Raw genomic sequence first — 19,427 nt, 5'->3', positions numbered from 1 at the left:
ACCAACTTCTTAAATTGTATAGTTATTATTTTGGAGATTTAAAAATTGATATTACATTGAAGCTATAGGTCAGTTAGTGGAGAACTAATATCTCCATAACAAATTTTCTGACCTATGAATGGGAATTTTTCTCTATTTTACTATTATTCAAAACATGTTATTTTTTTTTTAAAGATTTTTTATTTATTTATTCGAGAGAGAGAGACAGTGAGAGAGAGCATGAGCGAGGAGAAGGTCAGAGAGCGAAGCAGACTCCCCATGGAGCTGGGAGACCGATGTGGGACTCGATCCCGGGACTCCAGGATCACGCCCTGAGCCGAAGGCAGTCGTCCAACCAACTGAGCCACCCAGGCGTCCCCAAAACATGTTATAATTAAAAATTTTACACATGATGGTCATGGAGATCTTTTGCCAGATTTACCCCTGTATGATGATATTTATATTTTAATACAGATGTATTAAAAATTTATATTTAAATATATGAATATGCATGATTATATTTAAATATATAATATGTATGCTTATGTTTCTTGGATTTTAAAAATATTTCATAACCTGTTGCTGGAATATGAAAATACAATAGATTTTTTTGTACGTTGATTTAGTGTTGAGGAACACTTATAAATATTTTTTTAAATATTTATACCTCTAAGTTATTTTAGATTTTGCTTATAGGCAATAATAACACCAGTAAACAATGACACCTTTCATCTTCCTTCAAAATTGATAGACTTTTCTCTTTTCTTGCCCTACTGCACTGGATAGGACCTCCAGTTTAACACTGAAAGGTTTGTTTTGTTTTGTTCACTTATTTGTGGAGCATAACAAATAGCATGGAGGACATGTTTTGTTTTGTTTTAATCATGAATGGGTGTTGTTTTTTTCAAATGCTTTTCCTGCTTCACTTGATATACTCACGTAGTTTTCCTTACTTAGCCTCTTAATATGATAGATTGCATTGACTGATCTTCGACTACTGAAACAGCCTATCATTCTTGGGTGACGAGACTCTCCTTGCTGCTAGAGAGCAGGAGATTCAGCTTGCCACTAGGGCTCTGCTGATTCCATCCTGGCTGGCAAGGGCAGGGGTACATTTTTACTATTGCCAGGTCCTCAGCTGACATCATGGGAAGAGTGACCTCACTGCCATAGGCATAAGTCCAGACTCTCCTTTAGACCCTCTCTGATACCACCCGGGGTGGGGGGGGGCCAAGAAGGGACACCTCATTACACAAGGTAGAGGATGAAAGTCCAGACTTCCAACATGGTCTCCACCAACACCTGCAGTGGGGATTTGTTACTGTCCAGTGGAGACAAAAGTCCCACCTCTCTGCTCAGCTTCTTCTGATGCCACATTAGATTTAGGATATTTGCATCAGTGTTCTTAGACAGTACATGCCTGAAAAGAGTTTATTGCTTTTTTTTGTTTTGTTTCAAAAAGAGCTTGGGATTTGACTAAGACTGGTTTGCACTTTCTTGTATGTCCACTGAGAATGATCTACTATGTAAGATTAATGTAGGATTGGAGATGGAAAATGTAGTGGTCAGCAGGAGAGGGAGACCAGACAAAGATGATTTTACTTTGGGCTTTGCTATTGTCAGGATTCCCTAGGCTTCTAGCTAGAGAACTTACTCCAACCAGCTTATTCTCACAATGCACTGTAATGTTCATGCAACTGAGAAGTTCAAAGGTGGATTCAGTCCCAGGCCCAGCCGGATTTAGGGACTCAACATGTCATTAGGACCTTGAGTTTCTTCATCTGTTTGTTTTCTCTATTTGTCTTTTCCTGGCTATATTTTACACTCTAGTGGACAGACTTCCTCACATGGGAGGGAAGAGAGTTGTCAGCAGCGTGATTCAGTTTCTTCTATTGGAGTCTCCAAATGCGAACCGAGCCCTGGCCAACACCTTGACTGCAGCACTGTGTGGGACTTGGTTGAACTCTTGACTTACAGAAACTGCAAGATTATAAGTGTGTGCTATTTGAAGCTCCTAATTTGGTGGTGATCTGCTATGCAGCATAGAAAGCTAATATGGGACCTTTTCTCTGCTTGCTCCAATTACAAATGTCCTAGGGAATGGCTCTGCTTAGTTTGCCTTAGGTTACGTGCCTTCCATTAGACTGACTGCTGTGCCAAGAGTTGGTGTACTATGATTGGTAGCTGCATTAAGTGACATAAGAGTGAGAGGGAGCAGTTGGGGGCAAAACTTTGCTCCCAAAACAATAGGTGTGCAGGAGACAGCTGACTTCTGTGATGGCATTCTTAGGGAGTCCAGCTGTGACTTTTGACTACTTATCGCAGACGTTGCAAATTGGCAACCTCTAGCCAAATCTGACTATGGAACACATTTTTGTTTGGCCCTTATAATACTTATCTTGATACTAGAGGTAAACAAGGAACCTGCAGCTGGGGCAGATGCTCTACATCCCTTCCCCTACTCCTGCATCCCTTCCTGGCAGCAGCTGACTGGAATCCAGGACGGTTATCTGCTGGAAGAGACCATCAGCTCCTGCTTCACACCTGGTCCTCTTCTATAGTCCAGCATCTGAAATGCTCCCATTTCACCTATTGAGGTGATTACGTTCTTGACTTATTTTCTGAGACCATCTGGGATGTTTGATTTGGTCATGTCAGTAAACACGTTGCACTTGAAGGTTTTAGGGGTGATCCTAACCTGAGATAAATGGTTATGAGTTGTAGTGAGGCGGGAAGTAATCAGCACATAAGCAGAGCTGTGAAAGCCTCCATTTGTCCGTGGTCTGTTCTAGACTCTTTGGTTACCTCCAAAAGCATGGACTGAGTTGAAGGCTGGTTTTCTTTGCTTCTGAGACCTTTAGATCAGGGAGCGTTCATGTTTAGCCTCAGGGCTTGGACCTTCCCTCCCAACTAATAGTTGGGGCTGCTCTAAGGATGGGAAAGTGGGTGGAGAATGGCTCTTCCCACCTGCTGGCAAGAGGGAGAAGGGTTTTGAATGAGGGCACTTGGAGGATAGTTAAATGTCCTGAGGCTTGCATCTGGACTTTTGCTTCTTCAAAATGAAAATGTCTCATGACTTCTCCTGTTAATATATGGTCATTGTAAATATATGATATTCACATAGGCCTCTCATACTTCTTATATATTTTCCATAGGTATTATAAAACTTTTCTAACTGCAGTGAGTTATATACAACCTCTCTCATATATTGTGTTATTATTTCTTATAGTTTTGGCATGTGAGTAAAATTTCTTCAGTTAAACAACATTTCTGGTTCTTCTTTATTTTCAATATTTATGTTCCTTGTTTTCCTCATCTCATCTAATTATCTAGACCGCAAAATGATGTAGACATTGCTTGCTGATGTTTTGATACTTCCTTTCATGTTAGGAGTAGTGTCCTCTAATGAAGTGTGCTACTTTTAAAAAGTCAGAAATCACTGTTAAGTTATGTCAAGTGACTTGTCAACATCTGTTGATGAGATCACTTTTTCCTCTTGAATCTATTAATAAAATGGTTGCAATAGATCTAATTTATCCTAATGTTAGAAACCTTGAAGCCCCCTTACAAAACTGGATACTATGTACCATGTATTATTTTAAAAGACTATATTTGTTTATTTGACACACACAGAGAGAGAGAGATCACAAGTAGGCAGAGAAGCGGGCAGAGGGGGAGGGGGAGGCAGGCTCCCTGCTGAGCAGAAAGCCCTATGCAGGGCTTGATCCCAGGACCCTGAGATCATGACCTGAGCTGAAGGCAGAGGCTTCACCCACTGAGCCACCCAGGTACCCTATGTACCATGTACTTAATATGCAATGACTTAAATCTATTCAGGTTCAGTGTATGACTTTTTCATTTGATCAAGTTTCTTTGCTCATTCATTGTCCTCTTATTCTTTCAAATGTCTTCATGTTAATACTTGTCTACTGGTATTTCTCTTAAGATTTCCACAAGCATATATATTTTTCAAGATTTCATTTATCTGAGAGAGAAAGAATGAGAGAGAGAGGACAAGCAGAATTGGGGCAGAGGGAGAGGGAGAAGCAAACTCTGTGTTGTGCTGTTGAGCGGGGAGCCAAAAACTTGGCTCCATCTCAGGACCATGGGATCATGACCTGAGCCAAAGGCATCTGCTAACTGACTGAGCCACCCAGGCACCTTTTTAAACAAGCATAGTAATACTTTTGTTATTTCAGTATCAACACATTATACTCATATATTATACTTGTAAGATTCCCTTTCTCGCCACATCCTTCATAAGATGAGATCTTCAATGGGCTATAACTATGCATCTTTTTCTAAATTTCTGAGCTTAATAGTCATCTAGAATTGTAACTAGAGTTACACCATTGCTTTGTTGTCACTGTTTACCTCAATGCACTTCCTAGTAATTTCTTCATATATTTGTCTTTGCACATTTGGTATGAAGTGTTCATTAGACTTTATCATTCTTCAGACATTTGACCATTCTCCATTGTGTCTTACAAACCATATCTGTCCCAGTCCTTCCATTATTTATTTTTAACTATTTGTTGGGAGAACATTATAAACAAAATTTCTTTTTGAGAAGGGAATTATAGGGGTGTGTGCTGTCTGTATTTGCACGTGCCAACAATGTCTTTTCAAGTGTCATATTGGTGCAATGGTCAGGGTATATAGAATTCTGATTCTCAGCCCCTTTCCCTCAGCACTCTATCAGTCTTGTTCCACTGGCATCTACATTTAGGGCAGCAGGGAAGCAGGCCAGCGGCAGCCAGATTCTTGGTCCTTGTTGGGAAGTATGGTTTTAAGCTGTGGAAACTCTATAGAATTATTTTGGCATATATGAGAATCACAACTTATCCTTGGATTGACTGTACATAAGTTGGTCTTTTGCTACAATTCTTACCCGATGATTGATGAACGTTTTATGAATAATTATACAGAATTTCTGTTGAGTGAAATGTTTTTCTCCTCCTTTATTATTTGTTTGTCATCTGTTCTGTTTTCTCCTCCTGAATTACATAATGGATCCCCGTGGTCTACCTTTTATGTCTCTCACCTGTTCTTGAATAACCAACTTCTCTCTCTTGCTCTCTCTCTCTCTCTCTTCTTGTTTCCCTCTCAGCCTTAGAGAGAAACTTAAGTTCTTTTTTTTTCTTTCTTTCTTTCTTTTTAATTTATTTTCAGCATAACAGTATTCATTATTTTTGCACCACACCCAGTGCTCCATGCAATCCGTGCCCTCTATAATACCCACCACCTGGTACCCCAACCTCCCACCCCCCGCCACTTCAAACCCCTCAGATTGTTTTTCAGAGTCCATAGTCTCTCATGGTTCACCTCCCTTCCAATTTCCCCCAACTCCCTTCTCCCCTCTAACTCCCCATGTCCTCCATGCTATTTGTTATGCTCCACAAATAAGTAAAACCATATGATAATTAACTCTCTCTGCTTGACTTATTTCACTCAGCATAATCTCTTCCAGTCCCGCCCATGTTGCTACAAAAGTTGGGTATTCATTTTTTCTGATGGAGGCATAATACTCCATAGTGTATATGGACCACATTTTCCTTATCCATTTGTTCGTTGAAGGGCATCTTGGTTCTTTCCATAGTTTGGCGACCGTGGCCATTGCTGCTATAAACATTGGGGTACAGATGGCCCTTCTTTTCACGACATCTGTATCTTTGGGGTAAATACCCAGGAGTACAATTGCAGGGTCATAGGGAAGTTCTATTTTTAATTTCTTGAGGAATCTCCACACTGTTCTCCAAAGAGGCTGCACCAACTTGCATTCTCACCAATAATGTAAGAGGGTTCCCCTTTCTCCACATCCCCTCCAACACATGTTGTTTCCTGTCTTGTTAATTTTGACCATTCTAACTGATGTAAGGTGATATCTCAATGTGGTTTTAATTTGAATCTCCCTGATGGCTAGTGATGATGAACATTTTTTCATGTGTCTGATAGCCATTTGTATGTCTTCATTGGAGAAGTGTCTGTTCATATCTTCTGCCCATTTTTTGATATGATTGTCTGTTTTGTGTGTGTTGAGTTTGAGTTCATTATAGATCCTGGATATCAACCGTTTGTCTGTACTGTCATTTGCAAATATCTTCTCCCATTAAGTTTTTTTTAATTTAAAAATTAATTTTTAAGCATTGTTTAATCTACTTTTAAATACTTTCTACATGAAGCACTGGGTGTGGCACATAAACAATGAATCCTGGAACACTAAAAAAATAAAATAAAATTTAAAGAAAAGATAAAGTATAAAACAAAAAAATACTTTCTACTGGGTTTTATTTGATCAACAATTTCAGTTTTATCCCATAAGACAAATTTTTATCTCCTAGTCACCTTTTCTCCTCCTAGCTTCTCTTTCATAGACTGCTTTTGTTTTATTGATGAGATTGCCTCCAGAATTCCACACAGGATACCATTGAGGCTTTTCTTTAGTGTCTCACCATCTTTCTGCAATAGCTTCTTTCCAGGAAAGACTGTTTGTTTTGATGACTAGTTTATTTCCTCCCTATTGGTTTAAAAGTTCATGTCAGCTCTTGGAGGTTTTCTATTCCGCCCATTCTTTTAACTGGACTTGTAGATTGCTCACTATTGGGAAGTAGCTTGGAATTCCTCACCAGGCATGGGGGTGATTCTTAGATGTCTTCTGGTGTACCCTCACCTTCCTCTCCCTCTGACTGCCATGTACGGTTGGGTATTCTAGGGCAGAAAAGCAACTAATGGTCACCAGTTGGCTGCATACATGGTCAAGCCAGGTCAGGAAGTTAAGAGAATTCATATGATTCTCCTAAATACATCTCAGGTTCCACATCACTCTGATGAGTTCTGGGAGACCTCAGCTATCCAGGGACAGAAGCAAGGGGGTGAATAACACCCTCGACAACGGGAAAGGAAAAAGGCCTGGGTCTTTGACCCTTACATCAGTTTTGCCACCACTTACGCACTCTCTTCTGCGCTCCCAAGGTATGAATGGTTTTCTGGTGGGTACCATGACTGAGGACAGGAAGAGGTCAATTTTGGAAACACAGGAAGAGAACAATTCAAGAAACAGTTTTAGGAATTAATATGAAAATAGGGAGAAAGAAACAATGAGCACAGAGATAAAAATATTACTATTGTTTAATATGAGATAGGATATGTTGAAAGGTCCATGAATTAAGGACCCATCCAAACATGTTCAAAGAAAGAGGTCAGGGAGCAAGTGAATTACAGATATATGCCCAGAGCATTTTGTAAGTTAAAAATAAAACTTGAAGGGTACCTGGATGGCTCAGTGGGTTAAAGTCTTTACCTTTGGCTCAGGTCATAATCCCAGGATCCTGGGATCGAGCTCTGCATCGGGCTCTCTGCTCAACAGGGGACCTGCTTCCCCCCACCCCCTGCCTGCCTCTTTGCCTACTTGTGATCTCTGTCAAATAAATAAACAAAATCTTTTTTAAAAATTTAACTTGAAAAAAAAATTTAACTTGAAGAGTTATTTTTCCTGTACATCAATTTGTTCAATATGCATCCCAAAGATAGATGACTATAATGAGGAATGTGGTATATACTTCTGTGGAAGTGCTTCTAGAATGGGACAGAAACGTCCCATTAAATGCTTCCTATTCACACAAATTGTTCTGTGTAATCAGATTTGCCTATGCACCTTTGATGAAATTAGCCCATTAACTTATCCTCTGAGCTCCTCAGGTGAGAGAAACTAGGGAATAGAGATCTATCAGGACCCCTTTACCATCACTGGATGACATGTTTGCGTAGGACCAGGTTCTTCACAGCGGCCTTCACATCCTTATTCCTGAGGCTGTAGATGATGGGATTGAGCATGGGGGTCACCACCCCATAGAAGAGGGAGGTGAGCTTGTCTGAAATATCCTGCTTGTCTGCCCCCAGGGGATCCTTGGATTTGGGTTTCCCATACATGAAGAGGATGGTCCCATAGAAGATGACCACGACTGTGAAGTGGGCAGAACAGGTGGAGAAGGCCTTTTTCCTCCCCTCAGTTGATGGGATCCTCAGGATGGTAGCAATGATAAACACATAGGAGACAAAAATGAACAGAACTGGAATGCCCAGAAAGATCACATTGGCCACTGTCATACTAATCACATTGATGGAGATGTCAGCACAGGCCAACTTAAGGACAGCCAGGATCTCGCAGGTAAAATGGTTGATGACATTGTTCCCACAGAAGGGCAGTCGCATAGCTAAGGATGTTTGCACCATGGCAGTCATGCTTCCAGCTGTCCAGCAGCCGACAGCCATGGGCACACAGGCAGCCTTGCTCATGACCACGGGGTATCTAAGGGGGTTACAGATGGCCACATAGCGATCAAATGCCATCATGCCCAGAAGCACACACTCTGTGGCTCCCATGGCAAAGGAGAGAAACATCTGTGTGACACAGGCTGAGAAGGAGATGGTTTTCCTGGGGGTCAGGAAGCTGTCGAGAATGAGGGGGACTGAGGAGGTTGTGTAGCAGATGTCCAGAAAGGAGAGGTTCCCCAGGAAGAAGTACATGGGTGTGTGCAAGCGGGAGTCAAGGGCAGTCACCAGGATGAGGATCCCATTGCCCAGCAGGATGACCAGGTACATCAGGAGGATGAGCACAAAGAACATTTTCTCCAGCTTGGGGTGGGCTGAAAGCCCGAGGAGGATGAACCCCACCACAGGAGATGTTGAATTGGACCTGTCCATGTATATCTTCCCTGTAATCTGCCGGAACTCAGAAAGCAACTTCAGGATTCTCGGATAGGTAAAATGGCCAGAAAGCCATTGAGTATATTTTCATTGCTAAGCAGCTGGAGAATGGCCCTGGCAATGCCAGGGGCTCTTTACATTGTCCTAATTAAATGCAGAGAAATTGGTCAAAATCTTCTTTGTGATATTGGCCACCTATAGAGGTGTTTGACATTTCACAAAATTAGATTTAATCTTCCTAATCACATTTAAAATTAACATCACACATTTACCTCAGCTTATACCATGTGTGGCTGATTCATTTTAATCAATGTTGTAGGAATTGTTATACTCCATTTGTATGAATTTTTTTTCTTTTGAGGCATAAGACTGGTGGAAGTAACCGATCTTAATCTCAATTCCTGATCATTCCCTTCTCTATGTAACTTTGGATATGACTTCCCTCCTTTTTTATAGTTCTCTCTCGCTGTCCAATGAATGAATATCCATGCATTCATTCATTCCTTCACTCACCTTCCAAACTCCTTGGAGTACTTACCAAAAGAACTTTCACCAATCATTCAATGTATGGGGATTATCAAGTCCCCTTTCCTCTCTGGGCTCTGTTTCCCTAATACTCATTTTGGAATGGATTGTATTTAGAGATATTCTATCCAGGGACTAAATGATCTTGTGAATTTCTCATTCCTGGACTTTCTGTTCTGTCACTGAAATATACTTCTCTCCTTCTTTCCTGTTCACCCCATGCCACATAGTCATAAGGAATGAAGCCGGGAACTGGTCTGGGCTCACAAAGCTTACATATTCTTTTACAAGTTCTCTCTTACCTTTTCTATACATAGGGTAATGAATAAAACAACTTGTCTGAGGTCCAGCCAATCTGATCTGAAACTAGCAGCCAGAGGAGTTAGCCCCTAAAATGGATGAAAGCTAAATTTTCTGTTCTTTGCTCTGTGTTTGGGTAAAATCCACAAAGGACATGCATTGCCTATATGAAGCCAGTTAAATTCCACCCTGCTGTTGGGACTATTCCAGTCCCTGAAGTGATTTAAAGTTTTGAAAGTGAAGTGACAAATTTTAGAAACTTTATACATCTGGGATTATGTCCCTAAGATCCAATTATTTTGAAGTCCTTCCAGAAATACTTTCTTCCCCCTCCCTCCCTTTATACCCATCCTGTAGAGCTATTGGAAAGCATTAGAGAGGAAGGGTCATTGTGGTTCTACCAGGATTAACATAAATCCCCAGTCAATGAGAAGAGTCCATGGCAAGTCTAGGAAAATGTGAAACTCACTGCACAGGACAAATCCTTATAGCTCAGTATCCCCAGAATTTCCAAATTCAGGATGTTGGGCTTGGAAAGAGGCAAGTGACCTAGAAATTTTCTTCTTGTCTCTGTTCCTCCATAGAGATTCTGAGTTCCTATCATATGCCAGGCCTTTATAAGGCACTGGGAGAGTCATAAATGAATCTGGTTTTAGCTCTTGCCATGAGAGTTTCAAGGTATAGCAGCTGTGGGCTTGAAAAAAAAGCCATTTGATTACAGAGGTGATGTCCTATTATTTGAAGTCTTTCTTATGCTCCTTTGTTTTATCCTTTCCAGAGAATAAACTTTTTGTTGGGGTGGTTAAGGACACTTGGCCAACGTCATGGGTTGAGTGAGGGGCTGTGGGGACTCTCTTTCTTTTACATTTTTTGCCTAATCCTCCTGGCTTTAGCAGTACCCCTTTACCCCAGGACCTAGAGGGACCTGGTACAGTGGCTCAGTGCTTGAGATCTGTTTGTAGCACAGTACTCTTCCCATTTCTGGCTCAGGATTTGGCTCTGTGAGATCTGCCTTAGAAATGACCACTAATCCATCACTTTCCAGCCTTCAAATTGTTATCACTCTAATGTTCCCCTTCTTCTTAACCTTGCAGTTTTTCATTAAAAAAAAAGAAAAGAAAAGAAAGAAACAAAACAAACAAACAAAAAAACCTGTAGTTTTTCTGTCTCAGGAGGGAGCAAAATTAGGTACATGTGTTCAGTCCTCCTATATGCCTCAGTCCTGATTCTGTGCAGTTACTAACATCCTCTGTTATTTTCTTATATGTGTTAGTCATTGTTTTTGCCAGTTTCTATCCACTAGAATGGAAGTTTCATAGAGGCAAGGACTTTTTCCTACATTGTTTATAAATGTATCCTAAGTATAAAAACTGGACCTGGTTTATGGTAGGCACTCAATGAAGAGTTGTTCAATAAATTAATAAATTAATTTGTGACCTATTCCAGTTTTCTTCTTTGCTCCATGGTAGCTCTCCTTTTTATATTTTTACTTTTATCCCATCTTTTTACATTTTTATTTTGTAAACATTTTATAATGTATATAACATATTGGTCCAGTAGAACATTTATACATTTTATAAATAAATAATAGAGAGTGTATTAAGAGACAGTGTAATAAGAGACAGTGAGATAGTGTAAACTGTAAGGAAGCATGACTTTAAACCTAGGGGACCATTGATCCTAGATACCTAGCTTCTGATTATGGCTGCAGCCCTTCAGTTATGTCGCAAACCTCTCTTTTCTAAGTGGCTCTTAAATACTGGAAACATCTACTTTTAGAAAAAATAAGCTCACAAAAGACCTCAACGTGAGGCAGGAATCCATCAGAATCGTAGAGAAGAACATAGAAGAGGTTTGATGTTGAACCTCTTCGACATTGGCTACAGCAACTTCTTTCAAGACATGTCTGCAAAGGCAAAGGAAACAAAAGTGAAAATGAACTTTTGGGACTTCATCAAGATCAAAAGCTTCTGAACAGCAGAGGAAACAGTCAACAAAACAAAGAAGCAACCCACAGAATGGGAGAAGATACTCTCAAATGACAGTACAAAGGGCTGATATCCAAAATCTATAAAGAACTCCTCAAACTCAACACACACTCAACAGGACAAATAATCACGTCAAAAAATGGACAGAAGACATAAACGGACACTTCTCCAAAGAAGACATACAAATGGCTAACAGACACATGAAAAAATGTTCATCATCATTAGCCATCAGGGAGATTCAAATCAAAATCACATTGAGATACCATCTTACACCAGTTAGAATGACCAAAATTAGCAAGACAGTAAATAACATGTGTTGGAGAGGATGTGGAAAAAGGGGAACCCTCTTACATTGTTGGTGGGAGTGCAAGTTGGTGCAGTCACTTTGGAAAACAGTGTGGAGATTCCTCAAGAAATTAAAACTAGAGCTTCCTTATGACCCTGCAATTGCACTATTGTGTATTTACCCCAAAGATGCAGATGTAGTGAAAAGAAGGGCCTTCTGTACCCCAATGTTCATGGCAGCAATGGCCACATTTGCCAAACTGTGGAAAGAACCAAGATGCCCCTTCAATGGACAAATGGATAAAGAAGATATGGTCCATATATACAATGGAGTATTATGCCTCCATCAGAAAGGATGAATACGGGACGCCTGGGTGGCTCAGTTGGTTGGACGACTGCCTTCGGCTCAGGGCGTGATCCTGGAGTCCCGGGATCGAGTCCCACATCAGGCTCCCAGCTCCATGGGGAGTCTGCTTCGCTCTCTGACCTTCTCCTCGCTCATGCTCTCTCTCACTGTCTCTCTCTCTCAAATAAATAAATAAAATCTTTAAAAAAAAAAAAAAGAAAGGATGAATACCCAACTTTTGTATCAACATGGACAGGACTGGAAGAGATTATGCTGAGTGAAATAAGTCAAGCAGAGAATCAGTTATCATATGGTTTTGCTTGTGGAGCATAAGGAATAACACAGAGGACATGGGGAGATGGAGAGGAGAAGTAAGTTGGGGGAAATTGGAGGGGGAGATGAACCATGAGAGACTGTGGACTCTGAGAAACTAACTGAGGGTTTTGGAGGGAAGGGGGATGGGGGGTTGGGTGAGCCTGGTGGTGGGTTTTTATGGAGAGGACATATTATATGGAGCACTGGGTGGTGCATAAACAATGAATTCTGGAACACTGAAAAGAAATAAAAAAGAAAAAAAAGGAAGGTCACAGAACACAGGACTTTTGGCCCTATTCAAAAAATAATTGCTATCTTACTTGTCTGCAACATGTACCTCTCGTTGTTGGAGGCCATCCATAGTGAACAGGGGTGGGTGACTGCACCTGTTTTGGAAAGTCACCTCTGAGCTTCGAGAAGCCTTGAGGATCTGGTTTGGAGTCTCTCTCTCTCTCTCTCTCTCTCCTCACCTTGGGTTTCTCTTGCAACTCTTCCACAGCCTGTCACCCCTCAGTACTCCACTCATGGGCTTGGGTCTCCTGTGGAAAGCTCAGGAACAAGTGAGAGGGCCCACACCATTGCCTCAGCTGTTATGATTGGCCCCAATACTGCCAATCATAGGAATGGCAGTATTGGCACATAGGAATGAGGACACATATCACTGTGACAACCTGACTCACTTCTATTCTTTACAGGAGCTATACCCACATTAGCTCTTAACATGTTTTTATGCTGATGTAACTGTTGCTTGGTGGACTGGGGATACCTCGAGCTCCAAGGCTTGACACAGCCCATCCAAAAAATATTGCTGGGGGCTCTTGGTCTCATCATGAGAAAGAATTCAAGGATAGACACAACACAGCAGATGATCAGTACAAACAGGAGAGTTTATTAAGTCTTATTATTAACTCTCTAGATGAGAGAGCAGGTGGGTTCAAGGGAATGCTGCACCCATGGAGGCTTGGATTTCAATCTTTAATAAACAGTTGTTAATAAAGGGGCAGAATAATCATTACTCAGAAGGTGGAAATTTTCTTCAAAGCAGGTGGTCTCCTCCAGGAATGTAGGTTATGTGCCTTTTTTTCCTTATTTGGTCAAGGTTTTCTGTCATGGCTCCCTTAGAGAGAAGACTTTGTCAGCCATCTTGGGCCGGTCTGGGTTAATCTGGTTTCCTGTTGTTTTGTCTTGGAGTGCTGCCAGGATAGACCCCTGACTTTAGTTAGTTGTGACTTCCTCTTTGCTAGCTTCCAGGCATCCTGTCAGAACCTAACTAACTACCTCTAACAACTTTGAGCCCTCTCCATACTTTCCTGGAATGAGATTGTACATGGAAAGAGATAACCTTAATCAATAGGTTAAGTAAAAATTCTTTAGAAATTATAGATATGAATTTTATATATGTATAAATAATTTATACTTACATGTTTCCTCTTTCTACTGAAAGATCTAGAGACTATGATACACTCATTAGCACCTTGGCACCCAGATTGTGGTTTCTAAATACCAGTCCCCACTAAAGAAAACAAAAACTCCTTAGAGAAAATGATTATTTCCATGTCTTGAAAGGAACAGTGAATGTTGAGCCTATAATATCTTGACATACCAGAAAGAAAAGAACCCATCAAAGAAACTAGGGTCAGGGCACCTGGGTGGCTCAGTGGGTTAAAGCCTCTGCCTCTGGCTCAGGTCATGATCCCAGGGTCCTGGGATCAAGTCCCGCATTGGGCTCTCTGCTCAGAAGGAAGTCTGACTTAAATTTTTCCGTAAAATGAAAGAGAAATTCTCCATATCTTGGGTGATATGTTGTACAGTTCTCTTTGAGCGTTTGATTTGTCATTTCTCTGCAGACCAGTTTTCTCCTTCTTGCAAGGCACATGGCTACATTAATCCTGCATTTATGTGGTCCCTCAGTTCAAGAGCCCTATGCCAACTAACAAGTGTCTCTATATCCGCATTCATACTCCTTGGAGAGAAAATATGATTAGCTCTGTTTTGGTCAATAGTCCAATCACCTGTGCGCAGGGGAAAGGGTACTACCTTCTCATCAGTTCCTAAGGAGGAAACATCTTGCCTCTGGCAGAACTTTCTAGCTAGTTTGCTACAGGGTCCAGATATGCCAAGCTTAGAATCACCCTGGGATCATTAAGCAGGATGTGTTGTGACCTAATCCCCCAGGTGAATTGCCTTCACTCTCTACCTATCTCAGGGTGCCACAAAAATTCCATTATTCTCTATGTGGTTCTTGGTAAAAAATGGGAATGGGAAACACTGAACTAAGGAGGTGGTAGGCAGATTTCAGAGAAGTTAACTACAATATAAAACAAACTTCAAGGTAAGTTGATAAATAGGGGAACTGGAACCTAATCAGAATCTGGTTTCAAAGCTTCTTATGCTAACATAAGTATTGTACATGATTTTTATGAGGATTTCCAGTGTTCTTGGACTCTGAAAAGACAATATATGCATCATGTGAACAGTGGAATTTGCATGATGTCACAGTTTGAATTTGACAGGAGGCAGACTGGTGTGGAGATTGTGGTGTATAATGTTTATTAGGGAGTGCTCTTGGGATCAACACTGGAAGGGAGGATGAGAAAGCAGGAATGGGCAGAGGCAGGAGTTGGCCTATCATGTAGTCTCAACAAAGGCCACAGTTAACCCCATGGGGAACTCTGGCAGTAGGGTCAGCCTTCAGAAGCATCCTGAGTAGGGGCAATATGTTTATATCTCTTCATCAGTCAATCACTGGATATGGGCTACCCTAAGGAAGGGGGCATGATTTGGGGGAATCAGATCTCTTCAGCTAAGAGCACTCTTTAGCTAATTCCTGATTTAAAAAATGACAATTGAAAGCTTTCTGAGGGTAGCGCTTTCATCAGCTGAAGGAGTCCTATAGAGAGTCCTATAGAAAGATCTGGGTGGAAATTAGTTACAGTTCTCTAAGTCAAAACTAGTAAAATGAAGTATGTTGAAAGGAATTTTGCCCTGCAAGTATGTTTCATTTTTCAGTCAGTTCTTGACTTATAAAGGGTGGGATTGATCCTGAATCAATGTCATCCTCTCTGTAGTGAGCTAAGAAAGACATAGTTGGACTCTGTGCTCAACAGGGAAAGGAAAATTCACACCAGAGTGGGACAGAAAATACTGGGTTTGAAATGGTGAGACAGGAATAGACAGAGAGACTATTTAAGGGCCCACACAGGCAGTGTCCCATGACCATGTTTCTGCCCAGTGTGGACAGGAAGGTGCTGTAGGGCTGAAGGGGGTAGCTGGCCATGTCTCAGACAGGAGAAGCCTAGGACACCCAAGCAAGACAAGCAGGGAGCATTTGTTTTCATCAGGAAATTTTGATTCTCAGGAAAATATAGACCTCCAGTTACCTCAAGGAAAAAGAGACATTCAGAGTTCAGTCCCTCATAGAATCCTTGTCACTTTTTGGGTCTCTAGTGACTGAGATCCTCACACATTACACTTCTGGACCCCTTCCCAGGTGTTCAGTGAACCGGTTCTGCCATTTGGTTTTATCATTTAACTACTCTGCAGTCAGCCACCTTGCCCCATCTTCTTCTGGTCCCATGGTACTTCTGCTCTGCTCTCCCCCATAGATCCATCCTCTAACTCTCCAGACTATAGGGCCAGACTGTGTACCTAATATGTAAGACTTACTGAGAGCAGGAAAATGAAGCTTAAACCCAGATACCGGCTATGAGTGCTCCTGGGCTAAGATCTTCCACATGCATTTGTAGGATCTGGCTTACTTGCCCTCAAAGGAAATACTCTACATGGAATCTACATGATCCCAATTCCTCTGACTCTCAGAGGAAGGAAAGGGCCAACTTCATTCTCATCTCCAGTCTCAGACCTGCCGCTAAGAAAAACAACATTGAAAGATCTGCCATTTTATCTCCAATGCAGACAGTTTTTGGTATTGTTGTGTCATGAGGTTTTGCCCCACACTGCCTTTCATGCCTTCTTTGCACAGAAGGCTCTTGGATCTTCATGTAACTCAAAACCATAAGTGACTCTTAATCTCACGAAACAAACTGTGGATTGCTGGGGGGAGGGGGCTTGGGAGAAGGGGGTTAGGGTTATGGACATTGGGGAGGGTATGTGCTTTTGGGTAAATTGGAAGGGGAGGTGAACGATGAGAGAATATGGACTCTGAAAAACAATCTGAGGGGTTTGACGTGGCGGGGGGGTGGGAGGTTGGGTATTATAGAGGGCACAGCTTGCATGGAGCACTGGGTGTGGTGAAAAAATAATGAATACTGTTTTTCTGAAAATAAATAAATTGGAAAAAAAAAGAACACTAAGCTGTTTTTCCCAAAACAGTGAAACAACTGCTCACAAGGGTGAATTCAGATGTGCCCGGAAGGGAACCAGAAAATCACTACTTGTTTTTTTAGTAGATCACCCATTTGATCCCCTCAAGTCCCACCCTCCCAGGTTTTAAGTTTCATCATTTTTACAACTTGGGTCCAGTAATAGCCAAAGTTCTCCATTATGTATGTAATTCTATTTTCTGGTGATCATTCTTCACATATCTCTTCTATGGGGATACATTCTTTGGAGATTCATGGATGTGAGAGCCAAGAGCACAGAACTACAGGGATATTTGTCCTCCAGATATCACTGGGTAAAGAATTTCTGACTCACCAGGTCCCTCACAGCAGCCTTTACATCCTTGTTCCTCAGGCTGTAGATGATGGGGTTGAGCATGGGGGTCACCACCCCATAGAAGAGGGAGGTGAGCTTGTCTGAAACATCCTGCTTGTCTGCCCCCAAGGGGTCCTTGGATTTGGGCTTCCCATACATGAAGAGGATGGTCCCATAGAAGACGACCACCACTGCAAAATGGGCAGAGCAGGTGGAGAAGGCCTTTTTCCTCCCCTCAGCTGAGGGGATCCTCAAGATGGTGGCGAGGATGAAGATATAAGAGACAAAGATGAACAGAACTGGGACCCCCAGAAAAATCACATTTGTCACTCCCATACTAATCACATTGATGGAGATGTCAGCACAGGCCAACTTAAGGACAGCCAGGATCTCGCAGGTAAAATGGTTGATGATGTTGTTCCCACAGAAGGGAAGCCTCATTGCAAGGGATGTTTGAACCATAGAGGCAGCACTTCCAGCTGCCCAGGAGCCAGCTGCCATGGGCACATAGGCAGCCTTGCTCATGACCATGGGGTATCTAAGGGGGTTACAGATGGCCACATAGCGATCAAATGCCATCATGCCCAGAAGCACACACTCTGTGGCCCCCATGGCAAAGGAGAGAAACATCTGCATGACACAGGCTGAGAAGGAGACGGTTTTCCTGGGGGTCAGGAAGCTGTCGAGAATGAGGGGGACTGAGGAGGTTGTGTAGCAGATGTCCAGAAAGGAGAGGTTCCCCAGGAAGAAGTACATGGGCGTGTGCAGGCGGGAGTCAAGGGCAGTCACCAGGATGAGGATCCCATTGCCCAGCAGGATGACCAGGTACATCAGGAGGATGAGCACAAAGAACGTTTTCTCCAGCTTTGGGTGGGCTGAGAGGCCCAGGAGAATAAATTCAGTCACAGAGACAGTTTGGTTGGCATTTTCCATGACATGTCTCCTCTTTCAACAGAGGAAACCGCTCAGAGATCCAAACTCAATATTCTTTGCCTTGCTTAGGTCCAGGGCATCTGGTCTGGAGTTCTGGTTAGGCTGAGTGATTAGGAAATAGTCTTGAAAGTCCACAGTTTCTATTTCTTCCAAGAAAAAGAAGCAATAAAATCAGAAATTACTTTGGAGCCATAGGACTTCAAATTTGTAATATTTAAAATGATGATTCTGATAATTTAATACATTTGATCAGGGATATGACATATAACAGAATCATTTTTACGGTTCTATGTCCATATGGCAATTCATCTCATTCAACTTCAATCAGAAAAGTGACTTTATGTTTCCTTCATGTTCTCCAACTTCGTGCCAGTTACTAGTGAAATGATCAGTTGTGACTGCATATTTTCTTTCTTCTCTCCAGATAATTCTAAGAGAAAACATACTCCTGTTGTTCCCAAGATTTCCTTTCTCATGGGTCTCACCTGCTCCAGGGCTTTCCATCCATCTGTATTTCCATCCATCCATCTATCCACCCATCCATTCTTCCAATAGTGTCTGACCATCCTTCCACTAAAATATTTGTTGATCACCTAGTAGGTGGGGATGACAGTTCCTATGAGAAACAGGGGTGCCCCATAGACCAGACTTAAGTATACTCACAACTTAGCAGGAAAGGGAAGCAGAAGGATTCAAGAGAGGCTAAAATATCTGAAAGGGCATCCAGGGTATTGATGGGACTAGAGTTATGGAAGGCTCCTTTGATGATATGGAATCCAGCTGGGCTTTCAAGGACAAAAAGAGACTGGGCATGCAGAGGTGGAAAGGGAGGTAGTGTGTGTTTGGTGTGAGGGGGTCTCTAGAGTAACTTCATGCTCTGGAAATGCTGGTATGCCCCAAATACCTTGAACCTGATGTTCCACAAAAATAGAGGACTGGCTCTAAAAATGCACAGGGGATCACAGCTTCTGGAAATCTAGTTCTCTTAGATAACTAAAGCAGTGCTTTTTTTCTTATTTTACTGGTTCACCCTCCCTCTGGATGAGCACCCTTATAGGAATCAATGAACATTAGTAGTCCTTGAGCCTTTCGACTCAGCTGCTAGGTATGTCACCTGGGTGACATAGTATTCTAGTATTCTGTCACTGATTATGCTCCCCAAGTAATCTAGTCCAACCCTCTCTCCCATTCTAGGTCATTTTCTGCACTGCACTGATGCATGGCTTTCAGTTTCAGTTTGGTATCTTTTAAAAACAAAGAGCTCACTGTATTCCCAAACAGCATACTGCATTATTTGCAGAGTGCTAGCGTATTAGAAAACGTTTCTTCACATTGAACCAAGCAGGGGGCTTTCTAAGAGTTCCTTACTCATATGATGATAGTCAGCTTCCTTC

At 41.8% G+C, this 19,427-nt stretch overlaps 2 protein-coding genes across 2 annotated transcripts; both read right to left on the bottom strand.

Annotated features, from left to right (window-relative positions):
• Positions 1-7,722: 7,722 nt before the first annotated feature.
• On the bottom strand, positions 7,723-8,682 carry LOC122917469 (olfactory receptor 13C7-like). Its single transcript, XM_044265372.1, has one exon. It carries the CDS (start codon positions 8,680-8,682, stop codon positions 7,723-7,725), a length of 960 nt encoding a protein of 319 aa, XP_044121307.1.
• An 8,391-nt stretch (positions 8,683-17,073) lies between these two features.
• Positions 17,074-18,033, bottom strand: LOC122916898 (olfactory receptor 13C7). The gene has a single exon (XM_044264284.1). The coding sequence runs from the start codon at positions 18,031-18,033 to the stop codon at positions 17,074-17,076; it is 960 nt and encodes a 319-aa protein (XP_044120219.1).
• Between the last annotated feature and the right edge of the window lie 1,394 nt (positions 18,034-19,427).

Source organism: Neovison vison, chromosome 9 (genome assembly GCF_020171115.1).
Source record: "Neovison vison isolate M4711 chromosome 9, ASM_NN_V1, whole genome shotgun sequence".
Classification (NCBI taxonomy): Eukaryota; Metazoa; Chordata; class Mammalia; order Carnivora; family Mustelidae; genus Neogale; species Neogale vison.
Note: the sequence above shows the minus strand (reverse complement) of the source record. Positions and strands in the feature narration are given on the sequence as shown.

Excerpts from the sequence above, each read along its gene's own strand:
- LOC122917469 (XM_044265372.1), bottom strand. The coding sequence starts at position 8,682 with ATGGACAGGTCCAATTCAACATCTCCTGTGGTGGGGTTCATCCTCCTC.
- LOC122916898 (XM_044264284.1), bottom strand. The coding sequence starts at position 18,033 with ATGGAAAATGCCAACCAAACTGTCTCTGTGACTGAATTTATTCTCCTG.